At 38.6% G+C, this 23,640-nt stretch overlaps 1 protein-coding gene across 1 annotated transcript; it reads right to left on the reverse strand.

The window, feature by feature from the left end:
- Nucleotides 1–681: 681 nt before the first annotated feature.
- Nucleotides 682–22,617, reverse strand: LOC136679221 (protein-glutamine gamma-glutamyltransferase K-like). Its single transcript, XM_066657625.1, has 14 exons — nt 22,488–22,617; nt 15,557–15,840; nt 14,749–14,940; nt 12,442–12,693; nt 10,911–11,029; nt 9,806–9,913; nt 9,282–9,459; nt 8,600–8,738; nt 7,829–8,021; nt 6,940–7,093; nt 3,736–4,020; nt 3,433–3,593; nt 3,199–3,335; nt 682–3,001 (listed from the first exon to the last, which is right to left on the reverse strand). The coding sequence occupies exons 2-14, from the start codon at nt 15,837–15,839 to the stop codon at nt 2,854–2,856; spliced, it is 2,349 nt and encodes a 782-aa protein (XP_066513722.1). The 5' UTR covers nt 15,840; nt 22,488–22,617; the 3' UTR covers nt 682–2,853.
- Nucleotides 22,618–23,640: the final 1,023 nt, after the last annotated feature.

The raw sequence follows: 23,640 nt of genomic DNA on the forward strand, positions 1-23,640 counted from the left end.
TCACCTTGTGTTTACATGAGGAAGTGTATGGTATATTTTGAGGCAAGCATGGCAACAACTTTTGCATTACTGGAATGGCTCAGAAATGTGTTTTTTTTAGTGCATGAGAACCCTTACACCGATTTCAGATTCAGATAAAGCATTTAATGTTTTTTCTATATAATATGAATTTTGTTCAGATTTGAGTGATATAAACTCTGAAATAAATATTAATTAGAAAAAGGTTCCACAAGGTTTACTAACCATCATTAATGGTCTTCAGAAAGAAACCTGACGACTCACGTAGAGTTAAATATTCTGTCATATATATTAGTCATCAGACTGTGTGCAAAGATGCATGCTGTATAAGAATGCGTCCATAAAACTGAATATGTTTAGGCTGCAATAACAGATAACTGATCCTGAAAGAATATAGAGAGGGAAGATTGTGCTCTTGAGATTTGCTTCTTGATTTCTGTCACATACATTGCTTTAGTGTTCGAAAGAGCAGAGTTACAGATCTTGAAGTGCTTCATGTTATTATAGAGCTGTCTAATGAATTCAAATCAGCTGTCCTTGATATGAATGTATCAGAAGAGCCCAAGTCAGGTTTCTGAAGCTTCTTCTGAAGCTCATTTGTAGTCTGTATAAGATTGGAAATTTAAAAAAAAAAAGTGGACACTTCAGATTTTGATTGTTTTATTAACAACAAAATAGCATTGCTATAAAAAGTAAAACTGTTTATAAATAAAGTCAAGAGTTACATAAATCACATCTAATGAAGTTTTCCTTCACATTGTATTGTCAAGAGGAGGACTGTAGTAACCAGACAAATGCAATGAAAGGTGTTAACATTTGAAGATTAATAACGTACTCACACCTGAGCACTCACTGCTGAGGAATATAAAGGCCTTTTTGATACTGACATAAAATTCTTAATTTTTTTAAAGCAAATTATGTAATATCAGAATCTAATCAGTAAAGTTAGACTGTAAATAAACTATATTATAGAAAATTAGAGACACTATTTACACGGTGTGCCATGTATATACACAGCAGCTGTGTCCCCATTTCTAGAGCGTTCCTTATATAGACAGTATTTCACATCATAAAATGCACACTCTAGTTAAGCCATTCCCAATTCTAAGATCATTAAAAACTGCATATTTGAAATACCATTAACAGTGCTTCAGATGCTTCTACAGCTGCTGAGAGGCAGCATCTCAAGATAATTTAACATCCACAAACACCCATCTTACTCCTGCCAAAAAGATATCGAATGGTGCTCAGATCACACCAGAGAACATGGTACACCTCATTCATCGGCCAATACTGGGCCAATAAGATTTTACACCTTCCTAGCCAACACTTGGCATTGAGAATACAGACCTTAGGTTCATGTGCATCTGCTCCAGAATGCCCCACTGTGTTGACAATGATTTTCTATAACTGAATGTCTGAGGCAACAATGCATGCACCTTGTAGTAACTGAATTAATTAGAAGAGGTGTTTGGGTACTTCGACATTCATATTGAGTTTGCGGCTTCATCTTTAAGTGCTTTAGAAAAGGCTGATTAAAGTAAGCATTTGTGCCAAGCATGCAATATAAGACAACTTTCATTATTAATAAAAATATTCATTTTAAAAACAGCACTTTAAACTTCTACAGTTCTAATATGGCTCAGAAAATGAGGTGTATTCACAAAGCACCTCAATGAAGTATTCCTACTGAAAGAATCATACAGATATCATTGTGTATCTTTGGGAGTTTCTCGTTGTAAGTTATCTCCAGTTTCTAACTTATTATATAGCACCAACAACATTGAGAGGGTGTACCACTGTAAAACAGGAGTTGAATTAAAGCCCTACTGGAGCTGGACTGTTTTACAGAGAAGGTTTTCTAATGCCATTTGTGAGATTTGATTGACCACCGGTGGTTTAGACTCCTATTGCTGGCTCTTGGTTCAACCAATTACAGAAGAGCATTCATTCACAATCACAGTCAGAAAATGCAAACTACCGTCAATAAAGATTCACACTGCATTCAAAATCACTCAGTTTACAGTCCGACACACTAAGTCACTGCACTATTTTTTAACAATCTGCCTCTCACACTAGACAAATATTACTGTGTCTTTAATCATTTAAATTAAAGGACCTCTCCAGGTAAAATGAATGCAGGTCCTGTAGGGCTTAACTAATCCTTCATATACGCAGCATTAAACTAACAGTATCGTCTTTGCCATTAGGAGCCTCTCTTATTCTACACCCCATAGAACGTAGGTCACACCTACACCTGCTTAGTAGCTATGCTCACTGGACATTTTGTATGTAAGACTTTCCTAACAGGACCACTGATAACCTGACAGTTGACAGTTCTCAGCACAGCATTGACACTGGCAGCATGTACTTTGCCCAATATGAATGTGAGCAGCATTCATTCAGTTTTTCAACACCTCAGTTGTGCTGTCAGTGCTGGGTTGAGAATAATCTGCCAACTCTGAGGTCATAAATTTCATGAAGGGCTAGAGCTCAGGTTCTCATCCCTGGTCCTCAGTGCAGAACTTCTGCTCTGTATGTCTTTGCGTTTTCGTACATGATACCACCACCGCTCAGAAGGCATTAGAGTTAGTGAGCTGATTAGTATGAATCAAGTGTTCTGGGAGCAGACTAACAACAAAACGTGCAGGTGAAGGTGTGCTCCCAGACCAGTGTTAGAGGAAGATTAACATAATATTCATCAACAATTATTAACACCTGCAAGTTAGGTGTTTAAGATAAAGTGGCCAGTGTGAGTGTATGCTGTGTTGTGTAGAAAGACCAGTGTGGAATGGTAATTGCATGGGCATCCTGAACACATCAAAACTTGTGTCTTCACTTATCCTCATGCACGACGATGTCGACCACACCATGAACCTGCGTAAGCTGTTTACAGTCCAGAGAGGCCACCAGCTTCCTCGTCCCAGACAGAGAGGGAATGAAGTGCTCTGTCACTGTCACAGTAGCATGCCTAACCACATCTCTGACATAAAAAGAAACCAGGAGTTAGACTAGAGTCTTAGCAAATAGTTTATATCCAATATCAGTTTCATAACTAACCAGTACAAGCAGAGATGTTTTATTATGGGTTTAATGTGAGAGATATTAAATATTCCCATGGAAAAGCAAGGAACTGCTCAAAAAGTGAAAATGACTCCATCAAAATGGTTGTTTTCTTACCCCACGTTGATGGGATGGAGGTCCCTTAGGCCAAGACCCTCTACTCTAACCACCACATTAGAGAGGGTGCACGGCAATGGGTTGGTGAAGGTGAGCTTGGCTGAAGCCTCCTTACCCACATATGCTTCTCCCAGAGGCTGGAAAGATGTGACATGTTACAATTACACCGCTTTCCCCATGATTAACCACAGTTTATAACACCAAATCTTTAAATTACTGGCATTGTTTTCTCACCTCAATTATTATATCTGGTGTACGGAGTCTAAAGGTGGTCTGAGTGGCCAGCACCTGTTTTGTTTCACTGACCCTTCCAGACAGGGTCAGCATCAGGGCAGCCTGGTCCACCAAGCTGTCCTTATAAAGGTTATAGGGTAGGACCCAGTCTACGACTTTCTCTGGCAGAAGAAACCATTGATTAAAATATAGTTTTTTAGTTAGTAAACCTCCAATTTATTTTCTCCCAACACAGGAGTTATAAAAGGTTAATTCAATATGGTCAACATTACAGACTCTAGATTACACTTCCTCCCTGCTCACCTTCATTGGGCTGCAGCTCTACAGGTATCTCATCGCTCTTAACCGTGTTCTTCAAAACACCAGTGTAGTACATCACAGCCACTTGGCTGTGGAGGGTGGTCCTGCGGGTCTGATCACTCTTGTTCTTCATCAGGATCTTCAGCACAGCGTCTTCACCCATACATGGTCCATCTCCATCAAGATTCACCTCAACACTCACATCCTCCACTGCTGGGGAGGAGTACACATTTGGCTTGGTGCCATAACGGCATGCTGTCTCCACCGCAATACGCTCCTCTTCTGAGCCTGGTTGAGGAGAAGATAGGTTAGTCAAAGTCTAATAGTGAGGTTCTAACAGGTGAGATTAACTTTCAGGATCATTGGTGGGTGGGGTGACATTTTATATATGAATATCTGGGCTTCACATTTATTTACCTACTGAAGCATCAAACACATAACCACAAGTAAAATGATAAATTATGCATTGCAAATGCATACAAATACATGCAAATGTACACAGTGGGCTTCATGTTCAAATCATTGCCTTTTTTTTTAAATCAATTTCACATTAGTTAAGAGAGCCACATATGACTAGTAATTTCAAATGTGTAATCAGTACTCCAAGCGTTGGACCAAGGTCAGTGAACGAGACAATGTAGAGTCAGTTCAGACAACAGGGGACCAAACCCAGGCCGGCTGGTTAATGGCGTAGGTGCTTACTCTGTGTGCTACCACAGTTAGTTGTCAGTAGGACTCAATGACAAGTTTGATCTCAGTTACAACACAGAATGAACACCACCCCCCCCCAAAAAAAAATAAATAAATAAATAAATATAAAATAATGTTCACACTGGCCTAAATTTAATAGAAACTGACAGGTGGAAAACAAAATAAGTAACTTATTAGGGAGAGAGAAAGCTGGTTGAGATTAACTAAATAAACAACTGGCCACCCCAACAGGAGGAAAGGGAAAACAAATAAAAGAGAAACAAGGAAAAAAACTGACACTGACAGAGGTTCCAGTCCTCCCTCCGCAAAGGGAAAAGACTCAAGAAGAGAAAAAGATGAGGGGGAGTGCAATAACTCTCAGCCCTCGACCATTCACCGGATATTTCTTACTGCTCAAGTTGAGACAATGACCCAGCACTGAGCACTGTCATTTTGGGTTTATAAAGCCCTCTGCTCAGCTGTGGGCCGTTGAACCTGATTAGCTCTGGGGATTGCGCGGCGCCCCCTCTAGTGGACGGAGACGGAGATGCTAGTTATTGGCTCAAAAGGAACCAAGATCGCTTGATAAATATTCAAAAAATGTAAAGAAGAAACATAAAGAAGATTGTAACTTATTTATCCTAAGTGACTGAGGACCTTCCTGCATTGGTACATATGTGTTCATCTCAGAGATTATTATTATTTCCTAACTGCCCATGGGATCTGCAGAGATCAGCTGATAAATGAACCTTTATTTGTAAAAACAGTTCGTTTCTGGCCATTTGATAGATCTACACATATCTCTATTATAACGAGGACATATTGTGAAATAAATCACTTTTAGTGCATGGACAAATTCATTTCTGTGTTCTAAAGCCTACCAACCCACAAAATGTGGTTAAATATGTCCAACCACTTTACATAAACACAGCTCCAGCGCAGTGTTTGGAGATATTCCGATGCTTGGGATGCTTGTTTTCTGATATAGGCAGTCCACAAAATAAACACTGGGTTGTTTTGCTTCACATTTTGCTTCATAGTGCAATATGTAAATATAAAAGTGTGCAATATGTAATATAATTCATTACAGGGCCATCACTAGAGACTATTGGTTAGGGTGGCTAATAGCTAATAGCAGCTAATTTCATTGATGAGGTACAGATTAAGCAAAGCCACAATGTTACTTACAGTAGCAGGTCCCATATACCCTCAAATAGTAATATAGACTGGTACGATCAATGTGCATTTGTTTTATAGTTGTAGTTCTGTTCAATAACCTGGATGTCTGAATGTGACCTTTGACAGCAGAAATAGTTATTAAAAATTAAAAAGCCAGAGGAAAACAGGGCTATAGGCAAAACCCCAACAGAAAGGAATACACCAAAATTGGCAGTACTAACAAAAACATATATGACTTGTAATTTGGTCACCAGGTTAATGTTTTCTTAAATCCAGTAAAAAAATATAAAAAAATATTCTGAGAAAAATATTTTAACATTTATTTGCCATTTTTTATTTCAGTTCTAAAAAATAAATCCAATATTCATTCAATCTTAGAAATTTTTGCTGTATTTGAGAAGTTCTTACTTGAAAATGTGTAGTTATTGTTATTGTATTTAGGTCTTTTAAGGTAGTGGAAGCATCAAAGGATATCTTCGCTTTTTCAGTGTGGCAAATCGATCGATGATTCTGTTGTGATCAATGATTTATAGAGTTTTGCTCTCAACTGACATGGCTGCAGAGTATAAATCCTCTTCTAATACATGTCAGTTCATTTTAACTGGCTTTTTCAGCAGGCTTACTTTATGTTCATCAATAATCAGGTTTCCTCTGCTAGTATAATGCTATTTTAACTATTGCATCAGCGGCTTTTGAATTTGGTCAACTAAAGATTGTAACAAGTATTCAGGTAACATTTTTCCTTTATTTGTGTCTTGAAATGACACTCGCCATCAGGAAACTTACTACTTCTCCCTGCATACATCATGTTCACATTCTGTCAAAGGGACATGCAGTAACAGCAGCAGTTCCCCCAGGTCCTAGTGTGCCCAAGTTTCATTACATTGTTAATATGGAGAATTTGGGGGGCTAAAGAACATTTATTTCTAAACAGGCCTAAAGACGTCCATGATTCTTTATGTATATAGACAGTACCTGGACAGTGTGTAAAATTTGCTTGTGTTTAACTGTTGTTTTTGTATTTTATATTTTAACATTCTTTATATTCTTATTTATTGCACTCTCAGCTGTCCACCCTGACCTTGCTCATCCTATACACTTATATTTAATTTATTATACTATTTTTGTATTCTTTTGCTGCATTTTTATATCTTTGTTAGACTTTCTCTTTGTTCCAACTATGCAGTAAAAGAAGAAAGATTTTGAAAAGGTATCTTACATTATTAACTGCACATTTTTTAAAGGTTTTACTTTATGGCTTTAAGAGAAATGAATTGATACACTCGTATGTAGTGTTTGAGTGTATATATGTATCTGTGAGTCTTTATGTGCTCTCACCTTCAGGGTGTTTGTACAGGTTTGTGATGTCAATGCGCTCATCAGATCCAACAGCCTTGGTGCTGATGCAGCGTCCCACAGTATTCTTCTCACTGTGGATCTGACTGAAAGTACCATCTTGATTTCTTTGCCAGTAAATCTTGTCACTGTTCACCTGAAGACAAACCAATATAGCAATTCAATATTTACTTACAATAAAACTGCCTTTACATGCACTATAACTGTCCTAAGCATTTATTTAGTTTTTGGATTTCCACTAGATGTGAAATGCAAGTGAATCAATCTTGAACTCATTCAAGAATAAATATCATATGAAATGAGTAAAACTGTGAAAATTATTTTGACTCAATTTTGAGGCTCGATTTCCCATAATAGCGCCAAATCTTGTCCAACCATGAAATCACTGCTATGAAAGAATGTATGTTTAGGCTGAGCACCGACAGGTCTATTAAAGCTGGACCTGCAAATATCTTTAGAGACTGTTGCTAAGCTTAATATTATTCAAAATAATGTCTGTTTCAGATTCATTCATTCATTCATTATCTGTAACCACTTGATCCAGTTCAGGGTCGCAGTGGGTCCGGAGCCTACCTGGAATCATTGGGCGCAAGGCAGGAATACTCCCTGGAGGGGGCGCCAGTCCTTCACAGGGCAACACACACACATTCACACACCTATGGACACTTTTAAGTTGCCAGTTCATTTGGACTGTGGGAGGAAACCGGAGCACCCGGAGGAAACCCACGCGGACACGGGGTGAACACACCAACTCCTCACAGACAGTCACCCGGAGTGGGAATCGAACCCACAACCTCCAGGTCCCTGAAGCTATGTAACTGTGACACTACCTGCTGCCCTGTTTCAGATTCAAATATCATGAATAACTAACCTCAGCAAATACGAAAGGTGTGTCATGTCTCAGGTACACCTGCCCTGTGCGGACAGCTGTAATAGATGCTGGGCCACAGCGGAAAGTTCCCTGGCTAGTTTCCTGGGGTGTGGAGTCAACAACCTGCCAGCCCCCCATACCAGGTGGTAAATCAGGACGCGCCATCCAGCAGTCATTCCACACATGGAAATTCCTTAACAGATATGGACAGGGAGAGAGGAGATATCTCCTGAGTACAGCTGAGTACAATTGCTCTGCCAAACCAAAATTCACATTTTAAACAGGATCAACTTGTGTCTTGACTATTATGATTATTGAGTGTTGATAAGGTGATGGAGCACAATGGAGAACGCCTATCCCATCCTTAATGGAACAAGCTGCAGGCATCATATAAATATTTACAAAAATAAACATAAAAACAAACATGAAAAACATATATGTTTTTAAAATATAGTTTAAAAAAACTTAAAAATATATATGTTTTTACAATCTTTTTACCTTAATTTCTATTGAAGTTTTAAAGGTTTTTTCCTTTTTCTGTAAACTGACTATTTTGTGAGATACATGTTTTAAATTGGACAGTGACAATTTGTATTTTTGTAATAAAATGAAATATAATTTTCTGCTTTATTTTGTAGCAGCATTTCACATTCTGTCCTAAGTGTTTTGGATCTTTCTTAAAACGTTTACAGCCCTTATAACCCTGACTTTAATATTTAACATCAGCTGAGGTACATCTTTTTTTTTATTGTATAGACCATCTGGACTTACCACACTGAATCTGAGTTGAGGTAGTTAAGAGGGTCCATATTTTCATCAAAATACACATCAGTTGTCAAGGAAACATCTGTGTCATGGGCAGACTGGAAATTGGTTACACTCCGGGAAGGAATACCAAGACATCTCAATACTGAGAGAGAGAGAGAGAGAGAGAGAGAGAGAAAGAGAGAAAGGTGGGTGTTGAGAGACGCAGACAGGTTTAGAGTGATAAAGACTTGAATTAACAAGTTAATAATATTACTGCTATCTTGTTAAAGGGTCTTTAGGTGGCTTGAGAAACACAGCGAAAGACACACACACACACACACACACACACACACACACACATATACACCAGCACAGCACTGTGGCCTACAGGAACGTCTGGAATGCAGCTAGGGTATTTTTGTCATCGACATACTGATTTTTGGCCAGGGTCGGCTATGAATATCACAGCGGAGCAATGACCTGCAGCCGCCCATAATTCATTCTCTATTTCTCTCTCTCTCTCTCTCTCTCTCTCTCTCTCTCTCTCTCTCTCTCTCTCTCTCTCTCTCTCTCTCCCCCACACACACACACACACATTGGATGGCAATACCAAGTGTGATTCCAAAGTTGAAAAGATGGGTACCAAATTTTGGAATATGAATTTTAAATCTTCCTCAGTTATACTGAACTTTGAATCATCATGTACCTGTATTAGTGACACCGGAGAAGACCCAGCACTGTCCATATTTCACAGGCACACCTCCTTCTCTGTGGTATCTCTTCAGGATTTCCACACTGCCACTCCATGCTGTGGGGGGCGTACCACCCGCGTAGTTCCCAGACCAGTTCCCCTCCAGAACACCACAATCATCAGGAGAATTAATCTGGAGTAAACAAAGACACCACCAGACCAGGTCTGAATCAACATTTTCATTTTTATGCCAGTATAATAATTCCATGTATGTACTGGGATCGCTTCTGTGAATGAGAGCTGTAAATACAAATGGAACATTAAAGTGGGATATCACAGTAAAACCATTTATGGTTTTAATGATTTATGCCATTTATGATGCAAAATATTTAAATTTAACTACATTTGTAGTGCACAATTTCATTTTACACTGGATGGAGAAGAAATATTAGGCCATTATTTGGTTGATAGCATTGTTTTAAATATAATATTAGCCATTATAAAACCAGTGATGGAAACAGTTTTACTGCATCACTCACCATAGCAGAAATGACTCGAACTACATTCACTGGATCTCCTCGGCCAGATGGAGGAACCTCACTTTTCTCCAGGATATACATACACGCCTCCAGAATACCTTCATCAAACTGAGAGTGACAGAGATGAAGACAGAGAGTCAGCCTAAATTAAAATGTACATTTATGTAAATGGAATTTCTTTTGCTAAACGAGTTATGCCAGATTTCGGGGTTCAGATTCATTATTCATATGTAAGAGTGGGCTTAGGATATTTATGGTTTCGTTTTCGATTACTGAGGTTATATGTAGTGAATTTGTTTTTGGTTTGTAAGAGCTTGCCTAAGGCCATTTGTCTCTCTCTTTGGAAATGTCAAAGTGGAACTTCTCTTATTTGTTATGTTTATCCAAAGTGTGTTAAGTCTTCCTGCAGTAATAGCAGTAATGTGAGGAACTTGACTAATAATTGTAAATAATGTTAGTGTACACCAGTGAAGGACTGACACCCCCTCCAGGTTGTGTTTCCCAATTGTGCCCTGTGATTTGGGTAGCCTCTGGACCACCAAGACCCTGATTCGGTAAGTAGTTACAGACAATGAATGAATGAATGATTGTTAGTGTATTGAAGATGTGCAAAATTCATTAATTCTGTTGATCAACTGATTTAAACACTGTGCCCACTCTATTAAACATATGTATCTTGCTGGTTCACTTTGTGGATATAAAATCAGAGAAAGAACTGTTGGTTGGTGGACTATTGTCAGTCCAGCACTGACACTGAAGGATGCAAAACCTCCAGCATCACTGCTGTGTCTGATCCACTGCTAACTACTAACACACCACCAGCATGTCCGTGTCACCAATCAAATCAGACCTGATCCTTTTAGTGTTTTTGAACATTAAAATAAAGATAACTATGTATGCAGAAACTATATGATCAGAGGAGTTGATAAAATGAATAAATGTCCATGATCTTGGACATTAACTGGCCAATTTCTTGACCAATTTTATAGCCGTCTGCAGGTCCATTTCTGCTACACACAGGAACCAATCAATATAATACCTTATGTATTTACTAACAAATAAACAGAAGTATAAAACTTCAGGCTTTATTCACTCCATACTGCACCTGTCCAAAGTTCCATGTTCGAGCACCGATCTGTTTTTCAGTTCCATAGTAAATCCTCCCTGTGTCATTCAGTACATATTCCTTCTTCTCAACCTCATCATCCATATACACTACGTCCTCTAAAAGAGACAGATAGGAGGGAGCATGGTAGAGAGGGGAGAGAAAAAGAGAGGGAGAAAGTGGGTGTTGGTGTTTGTTGTAAAATCTGGGAGACACAGTTCCTGGAATTTTACTGAGTGGTCTGAATGACTTCATTGAAACACACTCATTGTGTGACATCATCAAAGTAAGCCCCCCCACAGGTGGGGTCCTTGAGAACTGCATGTTCCGGTGCAGTCAGTGGTCCACACCCAAAACACACGAAACAGAACAGTGCTTTCTGTCTTTACAGACATATGGGCATGATTATCAGAGGAATGTGGCGAGAGGAGGACCACAATGTGGTGGAGATCAACAAATGTGTGTTTTGAAACTCTTATTTTTCACTTAAGATTCCTCCATAGGCAAGTGGGTTATTCTGCACCTCAGACATCCTGAATTTAAAAATTAAATTAAGGGTGTCTCTGACATAAGTAATATCAAGGTCCTGACAAGGTATAAAAACCAATGTGTGTGTTATGACCTGTCAAAGAACAGTTCAACTGTACAGAAAGGAAAACAACTCACGCTCTGCCAGAGTTTAGCAAAAGAAAAGAGGAAGTGAGGGAGGCACTGGAGAAAGAAAAGAGAAAGGACAGACCACACACACCACACTATTTCACTGGGTGTGGGAGTGGGTTCCAAAAGAGGAACAATAAAAGCGGCTCATATTGCTGAGTGATAGACCGGTGAAGGAAACAAGATGTCTGAGCTGCAGGGACAGGAAATGCTGTGAGTGAACCTGTAATTCTTATAATGATAGGTGGACAAAGACATCAATATTGAAGAAGAATATTTGTTTAAGAAACAGAAAATAAAAACTGAGGGCAAAGAAAGAAAACATTTAGGGGAGTAGAACTACACTCAAATTACAGAGCTGAGAGGGAATGCTGATTAGAGTTCTGGCCCATATTTGGCAGCTGAGGAATCCTTACTCAACACCTCCGGCATTTGGCAGAGGAAGGCAAGGGACAGACAGACACAGAGAGAGAGAGAGAGAGAGAGAGAGAGAGAGAGAGAGAGAGAGAGAGAGAGAGAGAGAGAGCAAGCAAGCATGATGACCCACCCAAACAGGGCTGTGAGGGGTGTGTTCACTCAGCTATAGAGTTTAGTTAGAAAGGTTAACTCAGCATTTATGGCAACAAATTAAAACAAATACATCAAACCATGTTATACACAAGAGGACAAAACTGCAAGTAAGATACAGAAAAATACCATGTGCACAATATGTACCAAATGCAAGTAAAATATCCTGTAAACAGTGGGACAAACCAAATAATACACAATAATCAATAATAACTACATAATATCTTTCCTACATCTGGCAAAACTGGTCGCTAATAGCTGCCATTCCTTACTGTGTAATACTGTTCACGGCTTCTCTTCCTCTTACCTTCACACCATGGATTGAAGAGAATGTAGATTTCTTTGTTGGGATCATACATGGTGACACTCTCTCTCTCTGGACAGTGGGTGGCGATGCTGAGTTTGTACAGGCCGATGATGGCGTTCGGAGGGGAGTTGACAGACAGCTTGATCCTGTTGCTGTTCTGTTCTACAATCTTGGCCTCCCAGCGCAGGTCCTCAAGATCCTCCACGAGAGGAATGACGACATGTGTGCCCTTTGACACCAGAGGCAGCGAACCTTTAAAAGACACATTACTAATTTTTCAAAATGACTCTATATTCTCTAGAGTTTTAGGGGTTTACTGGGTCAAAGGTAACATACACACACCCTACTAGGTCTCTCACTGTGGATATGACTTGCTGAACTGAAACAAATGTGCAGATTTAAACATTCCATGTCCATCCCATTGGTGTTTTTAAGTAGAAGAACAGATATGCTATTACCATGTTGTCTGTTTGAGGGATAACTGGTGCATTGATATGGTACGAAAGACTACTTTGAAATCAAAGATGCTCTTACTGCGCTAAGTTCAGTCTGTGGGTACAGTTGTAGTACAAGGATGCAAACCTGCTGAAGTCTGCAAAGAGACTGCTCAAGAATAGGAGATAACAACTGTTGGCAGGTTCAATTTCCAGGACTGACTGCAAAACCTGGGTACCCTATTGGTCAAGGCACATAACTCCACACCCTGCCCAGTGCTGCTCCAGGTGGTTTGGCTCTACCGGCTACAGCGTTCTGTTCTGACTGGTTGTAGTTACACTTTAAAATGACAAAATCATTTCATGTAGGATTAATAAAGTATAACTTAAGTTCAGACATGTAGCACAGCAAAAACATTTCAGGGAACGTCCTCAAACTCACCCACTGAGTAGTAGTTAAGTACACACTGCTGACCCTCCCTTTTCAGGAAGGGAGTGTATGGAGCACCACTTTCTGATTCATTTGTGTTTGCTTGTTAATGTTAGCAAAGCTATGTGAGATTATGGTCAAAATATTCCCACTGTCGTAACATTTCCAGAGAAAAGTGAGAAGCACACGCGTGATTCATTTAAACATCAATTTCACTAAACAAAAGAGGTAATTACAGTGTATTACTATTTGAAATACCCAGTGACACAACACTAATGCCCTTCCTCTCAACCTCTTGGAAATTTACACACAGGAAGTCTATGCCTGAGTTGCACTTTGAACTGTGTGTCATATCTGACTGACTGGCGCTAAACTGAGTATTTAGCAACTGCATATGAATCTAAGGTCACCATTAACAATGACAAGCATTGGTTAGATGAGTTAAAGTCCCCAGTACTGGACTGTGGAGCCACTACCTGCCCTGAATAAAATGTATGTGGTTGAATGCAACCAGTTGATAAGTTGTAAATCCATCATAGAAGGGTGAAGGCTGCTACTACAGCAAACAGGGACAAAACACATGTTAATTCCCTTCAATTCATAAGAAATGTTGGGTGTGCAGGTGCCCACAAACATTTTAATAAACCACTTTATGGTCAAAGCCAAGGTTTACACATTGTATCAATGTTTGCACAGCTTCAGAAAAAATCTAGCAGCATACTCTATGACTGATTCATTAGTCTACAGTGGGCTACAGTGCTGCACTCCTCCCTCTTTTTCATGCTCTTGCTCTTCTTTTCTCAGTCCACACCCTGATGCATGGTCAGTCATGCATTCTTTGCAGAGTGGACAGAGTGGAAAAGGGTACATGAGTGAAGATGTGTGAAAACATGGTTTTATCAGTAGACTGAATACCAGGCCTCGACTCCTGCTGCTCCTTTGTATCATTTCATGCATGATTTACGGAAGGAGCTATAAGTTTTAGCTAATGCACAGAGCAAACAGAAAGCTACTGCGAATAACAGCTTTGCCCCTTCTTACACTTTTACACCTGCTTTATATTTTCACTTGGTGCAACAGGTAGTGTCACTGTCATGCCTCGGGTCATTGTTTGCGAGGAGTTTGGGGTGTTCCCACTTTGTTTATGTGGGTTTACCCATGGTGCTCCGGTTTCCTTCCATAATCCAAAAAATACCTGCTGGTAGAGGGATTGCCTATGAAAATGTATCCACAGGTGTGAGTGTGTAAGTGTGTGAGGCCCTGTGATGGAATGGAGGCCCTGTCTATATTGGATAAAGCAGTTACAGAATATGAATTAAATAATTAATGTATGTTCACCCGCCACTTTATCAGAAACACTTCCATGTTTTTTTTTTTTACTCAAAAGCTACTTAAGGCAATGTGTTAAAATATGTTTGTCATGATGCATAACCTCACACTAACCTGTCTTCAGCTCCAAGTGCAGTTTGTCTGTGTTGACATTGAAAGGTCGTGACAGGACCAGCTCCATTTGAAAGGTCTGGCCTCTGCGGATGATGAGCTCATTGTTGTGGTACTGGTCAGTGTGATGCTCTGTGCGGTTCTGTCCCTTTTTTGAGTTGAGCAGGTCCACTGACCGCACAGTTAATCCCAGCTCTGAAATAAAAAGGGAACATGGACTACATTACATTTAGAGACATAAATATTGGAATATTTGGACATTAATACGTATCCTGGTATCTGTTTAATTAACTGGAAATTGTGATTGATATTGTTTTGTAAATGGGGAGTATATTATAACATCAGGTCTCACTTTAAATAAAGTGGCAGTATTTATCTAGAAATGTACAAAATACAACATTATTGTACTAATTATTTAAGTAATATATGGAAATATTCCAAAATGTTGATTAGATCACATAAGCTTGAAACACAAGTTACGTAAAGCAACTTAAAAACAAAGCTGCATTAGGTAAAATTAGGATTTATTGGCCAATATTTTCCACAATTTACAGCCTGTGTACATTTCATGAAGAATTTACTAACAGAAATGTTCCAAAATTTATAAACTTTGTTGGAAACTCAAAAATTTCCAGTTTGTTGCGGAAGGCTGTACTACTTAATTTCAACACAAGAGAAGTTTAGTTTGCGCTGTGTGTGGATTTCACCACTTATCCATTGCTGCCAACCAGAAAGTACCTTTACCCTGATTTACAGATGCAATGATGCTATGAGTAAACAGAGCTGTGATAAGTGAGGTTAAATGGCTCACCCTTCAGCTCATTGTCATCTGTGTGAGGTTGGGGGGGCTCAGGGATTGGGTGTTTCTCATCGTCTGTCATGACATCTGCTTCATTGACGGCATCATATGAGCAGCTCTGTCGTCGAAAGCAACAAGGGCAACACTTCCGTAACCATCTACGACAACACCCCTCCTCAGGCGCTTCCTTAGCAAGTGTCTCCTTCTCTGGAACTGCCTGTCCATTGCTTGTGGCAATGCCATGGAAACGGCCAACAGCCAAACCATCTCTTACTGATGTCCTCGTTACAGACATTCTGAAAGGCAGAGAATGAGAATTATCATTGCTACTGAATGACAAATTTTTGTTGGACAATATCTACTTATAATGTTCTCTTATCATTTTAAGTATGACAAAAAATTACAATAAATGGACAGAATGGACAAATATATGCACATAAATAAATAAATAAATACTCAAATAAGTAAGTGCAAGATGGTGGCCACTGTGGCTAGTTTTATTGGAATAATTATGTATTTTTATGGATAACATGGTATCATAGAATGCCAAAAACCTGTCCCAGATTGCCTTTTGAAGCCAGTGTGTGCTCATACATGCAGGCATTATTGCATAATTTCTATTAGAATCAATTATTGTTATCAGTATTTTCCTTTTAGCTACAGTGCAAAGCTAAACAAATACACTTTATTCATTCATTGTCTGTAACCGCTTATCCAGTTCAGGGTCGCGTTGGGGCCGGAGCCAAGCTGGAATCACTGGGTGCAAGCCAGGAACACACCCAGAAAGGGGCCAAATGCATTTTAATCCTTGCAAAATAGCAATTACTGCTGACATTTTTTGCATTTTTCACAGTAGAAAATTATGTTATTTGGATACTGCACTGCTTCCTTTTGGCAGAAAGTAAGGTTTAATTAATCAAAACTGTTTAAGTGAATACTACATTATTAGTATATTAGTATAAGTTAATATCACTGGCCAGCACAGCATTTCTAGTCTGTTATATCACTATTATATCTGTTATAAACAGATCAGTCCTATAAACATGTACGACAAACACAGCTTCTACCTTTACATACTCCAAAGACAGCATGAAGTAAACATCTAGGGTTATCTTAGACCTATCAGAGAAATAATTAATTCACAACACACCACTGTATTTCACAAGGAAAGAGAATATTCACTGGAATAGCATTAAATAAATCTCAGTGGAGTCATGAGACTCCATGAGAGTCAGAAAAAGTTAAAAGTGCACTAATGTGAACCATGTGTGTCTCTCAGCTCCCTGCACATGATCATGCTCTCTCTCTCTCTCTCTCTCTCTCTCTCTCTCTCTCTCTCTCTCTCTCTCTCTCTCTCTCTCTCTCTCCATATCTGTAGCTTAATCACTTTTCTAAACCGTAAAATGTTTCTTTAAGGGTTGTGGAACCAAAAACACTTGAGGATTGTTTAAATGCATTCACTGTTTTTCTCAGTCATGGAAAACCTTATTGTTTAATAAAACTAATAAGTCGAGCACCACATCACATTCCACTATCATTAAACTACCCCTTCTCAGCAGAACAGCATTTCTTTCCCACAAGAACCATGTTTTCCAGTGTCACTTCTCAGAGACTCTTGCTCTTACAAATTTAAACAAACCCAAGAATTATGTGACACAACTACCACACACAAACAGTACAAACTTCAATATAGGCCTCTCTCCACAAACATTACCCCACTATATACCCCAAATATTACATACAACTGTATATTTACAGTTATAAACACCAATGTGTTGGAATGCAGATCTGAACTGCTCCTCAGTGACCATGATTCACTCAGATAAGGAATGCAGGAGAGAGAGAGAGAGAGAGAGAGAGAGAGAGAGAGAGAGAGAGAGAGAGAGAGAGAAAGAGAGAGAGAGAGAAATTCAATGCACTTTCTGTGAATTCTTGACCCAAGACCTGTGCACAATTAACAAATACCATTTGCCAGAGTCCCAGCCCAAAGCTCCCCACAGACTCCTTCTGGACAGCATGAAAATCCTAGACATTCCTCTTTTATTCAAGCACCTCTTAATGGAACCATGAAAAATGGTGAGAAAAATAGGAGTGGGCATTCAACAATGCACATCTTTTAATTATGAGGTACTCATTTATAGCAATTATGCAACTTAGGCATTAGTCATACGCAAGCTATCATTCTCCATTCAGTCAGTGCCCTACAAACCACACTGGGTCAATATGTCAAGGCTGAAAAGTTGCCCAAGGCCAAAGTGTAGAGCCTTCATTGTTCCTATGACACAGCGCTGTATCTTTGGGTGTCGTAACATTGTGTCTTAGGGCTGTACAGATGAATCACATGAGGGATATAATGATACATTCAATATACATCTGACAGTACTTTGATCTATATCAACCCAAATAAAAGATGAAGATGGAGGTGGGTTAATAAGTTTGAATGGTAAACGTCCACACTCCAGCTTCAATAGCGTAAAGAAACTTGTGACTGTCAAAATCTCTACAGAAGGCATTGACCAATAAAGCCCTAAAGCAGCTGCAGATGTGTCTAAAGTCAATATGATTAATGCCAAATGTGGAAAAGTATAAAGCCCAGTGGAATTAACTTTGAAAATTGTTTTAGTGAGTTTTATAGATTCATGGTTACCAACCACTGAATGGTGAAGCTGAAAGGTGAAGCTGTAAATATTTTTGAATTTTTATTCTCAGAAGAATCTCATTTATTCTGTTGTCTAGTGCTACTTCTCCTTAGTATGATTTTAGCAACTTTTGAGCAGTGAGTTTGCTACAACTGGCACATACCTGTGACATCTATATTCAGCTCATACTGAGGTGCACACTACCCACATACACTCTAAAGCCTGAATATGTGAGCCTGGTCTAAAGTGACCAAGCTCTTGGTCAAAAGCCAAGAAGAGAGCAGGCTTCAGCTGAGGGGTGGGTCCAGGTCAAACTGCTACTACAGGCCAAATTTAGACCACACAGCTTGCAGCAATAATCTGATAGTGCAGTTTTACATACTGAAGAAGTACAGTCATACGCAGTCACTTGGGTACTCTTAATCAAATTATGTTTTGTTAACTAAGTGAAAGCACATTTAAATATGTTTTTTCAGTGTACAAGTTATATGTGTTCAGTTTAACATATTGATGACAACAAAATAAATAAATATTATGTATTTTATATTTTATAAATATTTGATATTTTGTTAAAGTAAACGGTTTATACACATATACATTCTACATATACAAGAAGGCCAGCGAAAGGCATTAATGTTTAATTAATATGTGAAATGTGCTGTTGTATGTTGTGTCTAGAATGTCTCCTTGATAACAGCAAAATATAACTAAAGCCCCTGCCTCAATTGTCTCATCAGCGTATTAAATAAAATTAGGTAAGTAACAGAATGACACTGACACAACAATAAATGAACAAATTCAAGTTACCCATGCACTAAATAAGCAAAATAAATTTAGTAGTAAATTAAAAAAATTTAATGACTGCTTCAAATATGTTATTATATTGCATAAGCAAAACTTCCTTTTGTGTTTGCCAATGTTTCAAAGGAGCTGATAACCCAATATGGTGTGTGTGTGTGTGTGTGTGAACGTGAGTAAGAGCATGTTACAGTTTTATATAGCACCTAATTATCCATTCTAACATTCACTGAGACTACAACTGCCCCCACTATGCAATACTGTGGTCCCACCCTACACCAGGACTCTGTTCTATGAGTAACTCTATGCGAGCTGCATCATTCACATGTCAACAGACACAACAAAGAATGACAAATACTGTCCAATCATTATGGATTGGTGCTGCTCTGACATTTTTCACAAACTCGGACGCAGCAGCCTCTTCATGATGATGCAATAAACTCGACTTGAAGTAATTCACGCACTATGACTTTGTAAGAACACGTCAAGGAGACACTGAAATAATGAAGTCATAGCTTTCCATACAACAGATGACTTCATGAGTCAAACCTTCATCAGACAGGTAATTCATATCCGAGCATTATGACAACATCGTTTATAAGTCACTTTAAACATCTCGTACCATAGCATATTTATTGTACCTTGCTTTTGAAATTTAAACTTACATATTACATACATCTCACAAATTCATATATAAACACTGTGGAACTCTGAAGTGTTCTCTGAAGAGGTATCGTTCTCACTTTGAGGTATCTAGGACTTCTTTGATTACTTTTAAAAACCAGACTAGTCTTTAAATTAAACCACCATGTGTTCCAGGCATACATTTGCTTACTTTGTTGGTAGATTAGACTCTTAGTAGTTCAACCCAATCCGGTTCTCATAAGCAGTTCGTCCAAATAAAACACTGATTGTGTTCAATGTTTCCAGAACCACGAGTGTACTTCCTGTAGGCTCAAAAAGCCGCTCTTAAAAAAACGCCTTAGAAATAACAGCTGCAAATGAGAGGTGGTTTAATCACAGATTTCCTTTAACACATTCTGAAAGGAAAGATTTTTTTTTTTTATTTGACCACAGCTTCTGTCTGAAGTTTACAAAAGTGATTTTACAAATACAACACCCACAAATCAAAACCCTCTAAAGATACATCTATGAAACAATATTATATAAGAAATCTGCAGTACTGCTGTCTCTTGTACCTTTGAATTTAACTGAAGTAATTGTTTAAAATTGTCATGAAATGTTAATACAATGTAAACCTTTAAAATGATTTAAAATTAAAACTTGAAGGCTGTTTTTGTGTCTCATTTATCTCCCTATCCTTTTCCTTCTCCTATTGCTCTGTGTTTTTCTGTCCCCTCTCCCTCCGGTGGGTATTGGTGTTGGCTTGGCTGAGCTCTACTCCTTTTGTTGGAATGCAAGACGACAGGCTCTGAGCAACAGAGATAAGGCAGACCTGAAGCTGACCAGTAAAAATAATGTACCTCTCACCCCCTCTCTCACCGCCCTGCTGTGCCAACTTCTTCAAATGGACATATTCATGGGCACCAGGCATTCATAGCATTTGTAGTTTAATGTTTAGACGTCTTGAGGTCTTTGCATACGCAGAGAATGTGTACAGAGGGAAATGTGAATGAGACGTATAGGCCAAATGCACAGAATCCTTTACAGTGGAGTGATGGACTTACTGTGCATTAAAACATGCATTTTCCATCAGACTAAAATATAGATAACAATTTACTGTAGGTCATGAATCATGTGGCTACATGACACTTTTACATGCCTTTCGTGACAAACGACATAAGTCAACATACACATGTAGAAAGGCTTAAACCTGATCCTGATCAGAGCTGCAGTTAGTCCAGAGCCTATCTGGAACCCCCCACTCCTCACAGACAGTTTCATAACACTTCCTAGATTTAAATTGAGGTTTAATGACTTTAAAGAACTTTATAAATGTTTGTGAAGTTTAAGATACGTTATTTGAGTAACACCTATGAATAAACGTAAAAGTAATATTGTTTATTTTTTTATTTTAATTGGATATAAGAAGAAGGTGTAGTCAACAAGAGAAGTTCATCTTATATTAGAGATTAAATAACAGTATATTAATGTAGGGTCATTTGGTTCATCGTAAGGTCATGGCCTAGCAAAAGTCAGTAATTAAACAATGTGATCAACTGTAGAATTCACAAGACATTCAATCTGAGAAATGATCCAGTTACTCTCTGAGGGAATATAAAACTGTGTTTATTCAGTCAGTCAGTGCTGATGCTGACCTGGAGCTGGATGTAGTGTGATGCAAGTCATGGGCTGACAACAATCACATTACATACAAATGACTTATCAACCATGTTGGTCATATCATTGATGATATGCAAAATCTAAGAAATATATGCCATTGCAGGTAACAGAGCTTGACAGACACTTGTGTATTCATGCCTATAATCATATTTCATTCAGCAAAATGAGGATGTTCAATCCACTACAGTTGGCACAATAATGCCATACAAACATATGTTCTTTGGAGGAAATATGATAACCAATATAACCCACCAGTGTGTGTGTAGTTTGTGGCCACTCTTACACTGTAACCACATTGTGGCAGGTGGATGCTGTTGTTAGAGCTCAATGTTTTGTTATGGGTGTTAAATGAATGTTAACTCCCTCTTTCACATCGGAAATAAACACAACTAGCGGATGTCATTTTGTCTTAAAAATGGTTCCCATGTGGTCTAGTCTAACCTACACATATTAAAACCTTTCTTTCATATAACTGTGCCAGTCTGAAGGTTGTGCTTGTCCCAGGGTGGACAAAAGAAAGTTACACATGATTTCATACATACTCCGGTATCAGGTGGCAACTATATTTGTGATCAAATCTAACAGTATGCCCATTAAGTCCCTTCACGTTTAATTCCTAATTCATTGTATTGGGTTTAAACTAATTCAGCTCTGTTGATTCAGGCTTTGATGTTCATATCTCTCATTAATATGAGCCAAGAAATAGCTAAAATCAAGTCCCTCAAGTCAATTCATTAGCCTGAATGTCTAGTGTGAAGATATATTTACTCATAAGCTGTTGCCTGATGTTTATAAAACGTTAGAAAGTACAAATCATAGTTTAAAGACCTGATAGGGGCACTACAGAAGGAGTAGGGAGGCGATTTGAACACATGCTTTTTTATAGGGTGTTTATATTGCAGTAAATGCAATAAAACTTCACTTTGTAATAAAACTAAGTTGATTAAAGCTTTGTGTTTATCACGTTAACAAAAAAATCACTATATTGCCCGCCTCTACTTAAACCTGCCTCCGTTACTGAAGTAGTAAACTTGGTTTATGAGATTTCAGCCTGTTTTTTAAGCTTTAATGATCAATATAGTTGTAATTCAAATTGTGAAAATGTCCCAAGAGTTCATTCATATAAAATATTCGTAACTTTGGTACAAAAACTCACCGTTAGAAGCAACGAAACATGGAAAATAGTTCATTAATAACGGTACCTTTGCCGAGTGGATGGGATTCCGTTAGCTGCAGAAGCTGAAGTCAGTAGTTTTGCAGGCTGCTGTTCTGAAGTTTATAAAGTGGGAAATATCTCTTAAATCTTGCGTTCAGTCCGTCAAAAGTTCCAAAATCCTTCTGAATACAACGTGAAGAAGTGAAAGCTAAAATACCCCTCAGCCCCATGACCTTAAAAACCGCCCCTTTACCGCAAGAATATAAGTGTGGTGTAATAGCCACAGAGAAGCAAAGGAGGCGCTGCTGTGCCAACTTCTTCAAATGGTTTTTAATGTTTAGACGTCTTGAGATCTTTTCTTACGCAGAGATTGTGTACAGAGGGAAATGTGAATGAGACGTGTAGGCCAAATGCACAGAATCCTTTACAGTGGAGTGATGGACTTACTGTGCATTAAAACATGCATTTTCCATCAGACTAAAATATAGATAACAATTTACTGTAGGTCATGAATCATGTGGCTACATGACACCTTTACATGCCTTTCATGACAAATGACATAAGTCAACATACACATGTAGAAAGCCTTAAACCTGATGCTGATCAGAGCTGCAGTTAGTCCAGAGCCTATCTGGAATCATTGGGCACAAGGACGGAACAAACCCTGGACAGGGCACAAGGGCATTGTAGTGGATCACACTGACCCAGTCACTCACTCAGTTACACAGGTGGACAATTTCACACATTCTCCCAGTCACTTACACATTTGGACAATTTCACAGAGTTAATTCACATATTATTACCCCCCACCCCTCGCAGACAGTTTCATAACACTCTCTAGATTTAAACTGAGGTTTAATGACTTTAAAGAACTTTATAAATGTTTGTGAAGTGTAAGATACGTTATTTGAGTATCACCTATGAATAAACACGTACAGTAATATTGTTTTTTTTACTTGGATATAAGAAGAAGGTGTAGTCAACAAGAGAAGTTCATCTTATATTACAGATTAGTGTTAATGTCATCAACTGTAGAATTCACAAGACATTCAATCTGAGAAATGATCCAGTTACTCTCTGATGGAATATAAAACTGTGTTTATTCAGTCAGTCAGTGTTGATGCTGACCTGGAGCTGGATGTAGTGTGCTGCAGGTCATGGGCTGACAACAGTCACATTACATACAAATGACTTATCAA

The sequence above is a fragment of the Hoplias malabaricus genome, chromosome Y (assembly GCF_029633855.1).
Source record: "Hoplias malabaricus isolate fHopMal1 chromosome Y, fHopMal1.hap1, whole genome shotgun sequence".
Taxonomy (NCBI): Eukaryota; Metazoa; Chordata; class Actinopteri; order Characiformes; family Erythrinidae; genus Hoplias; species Hoplias malabaricus.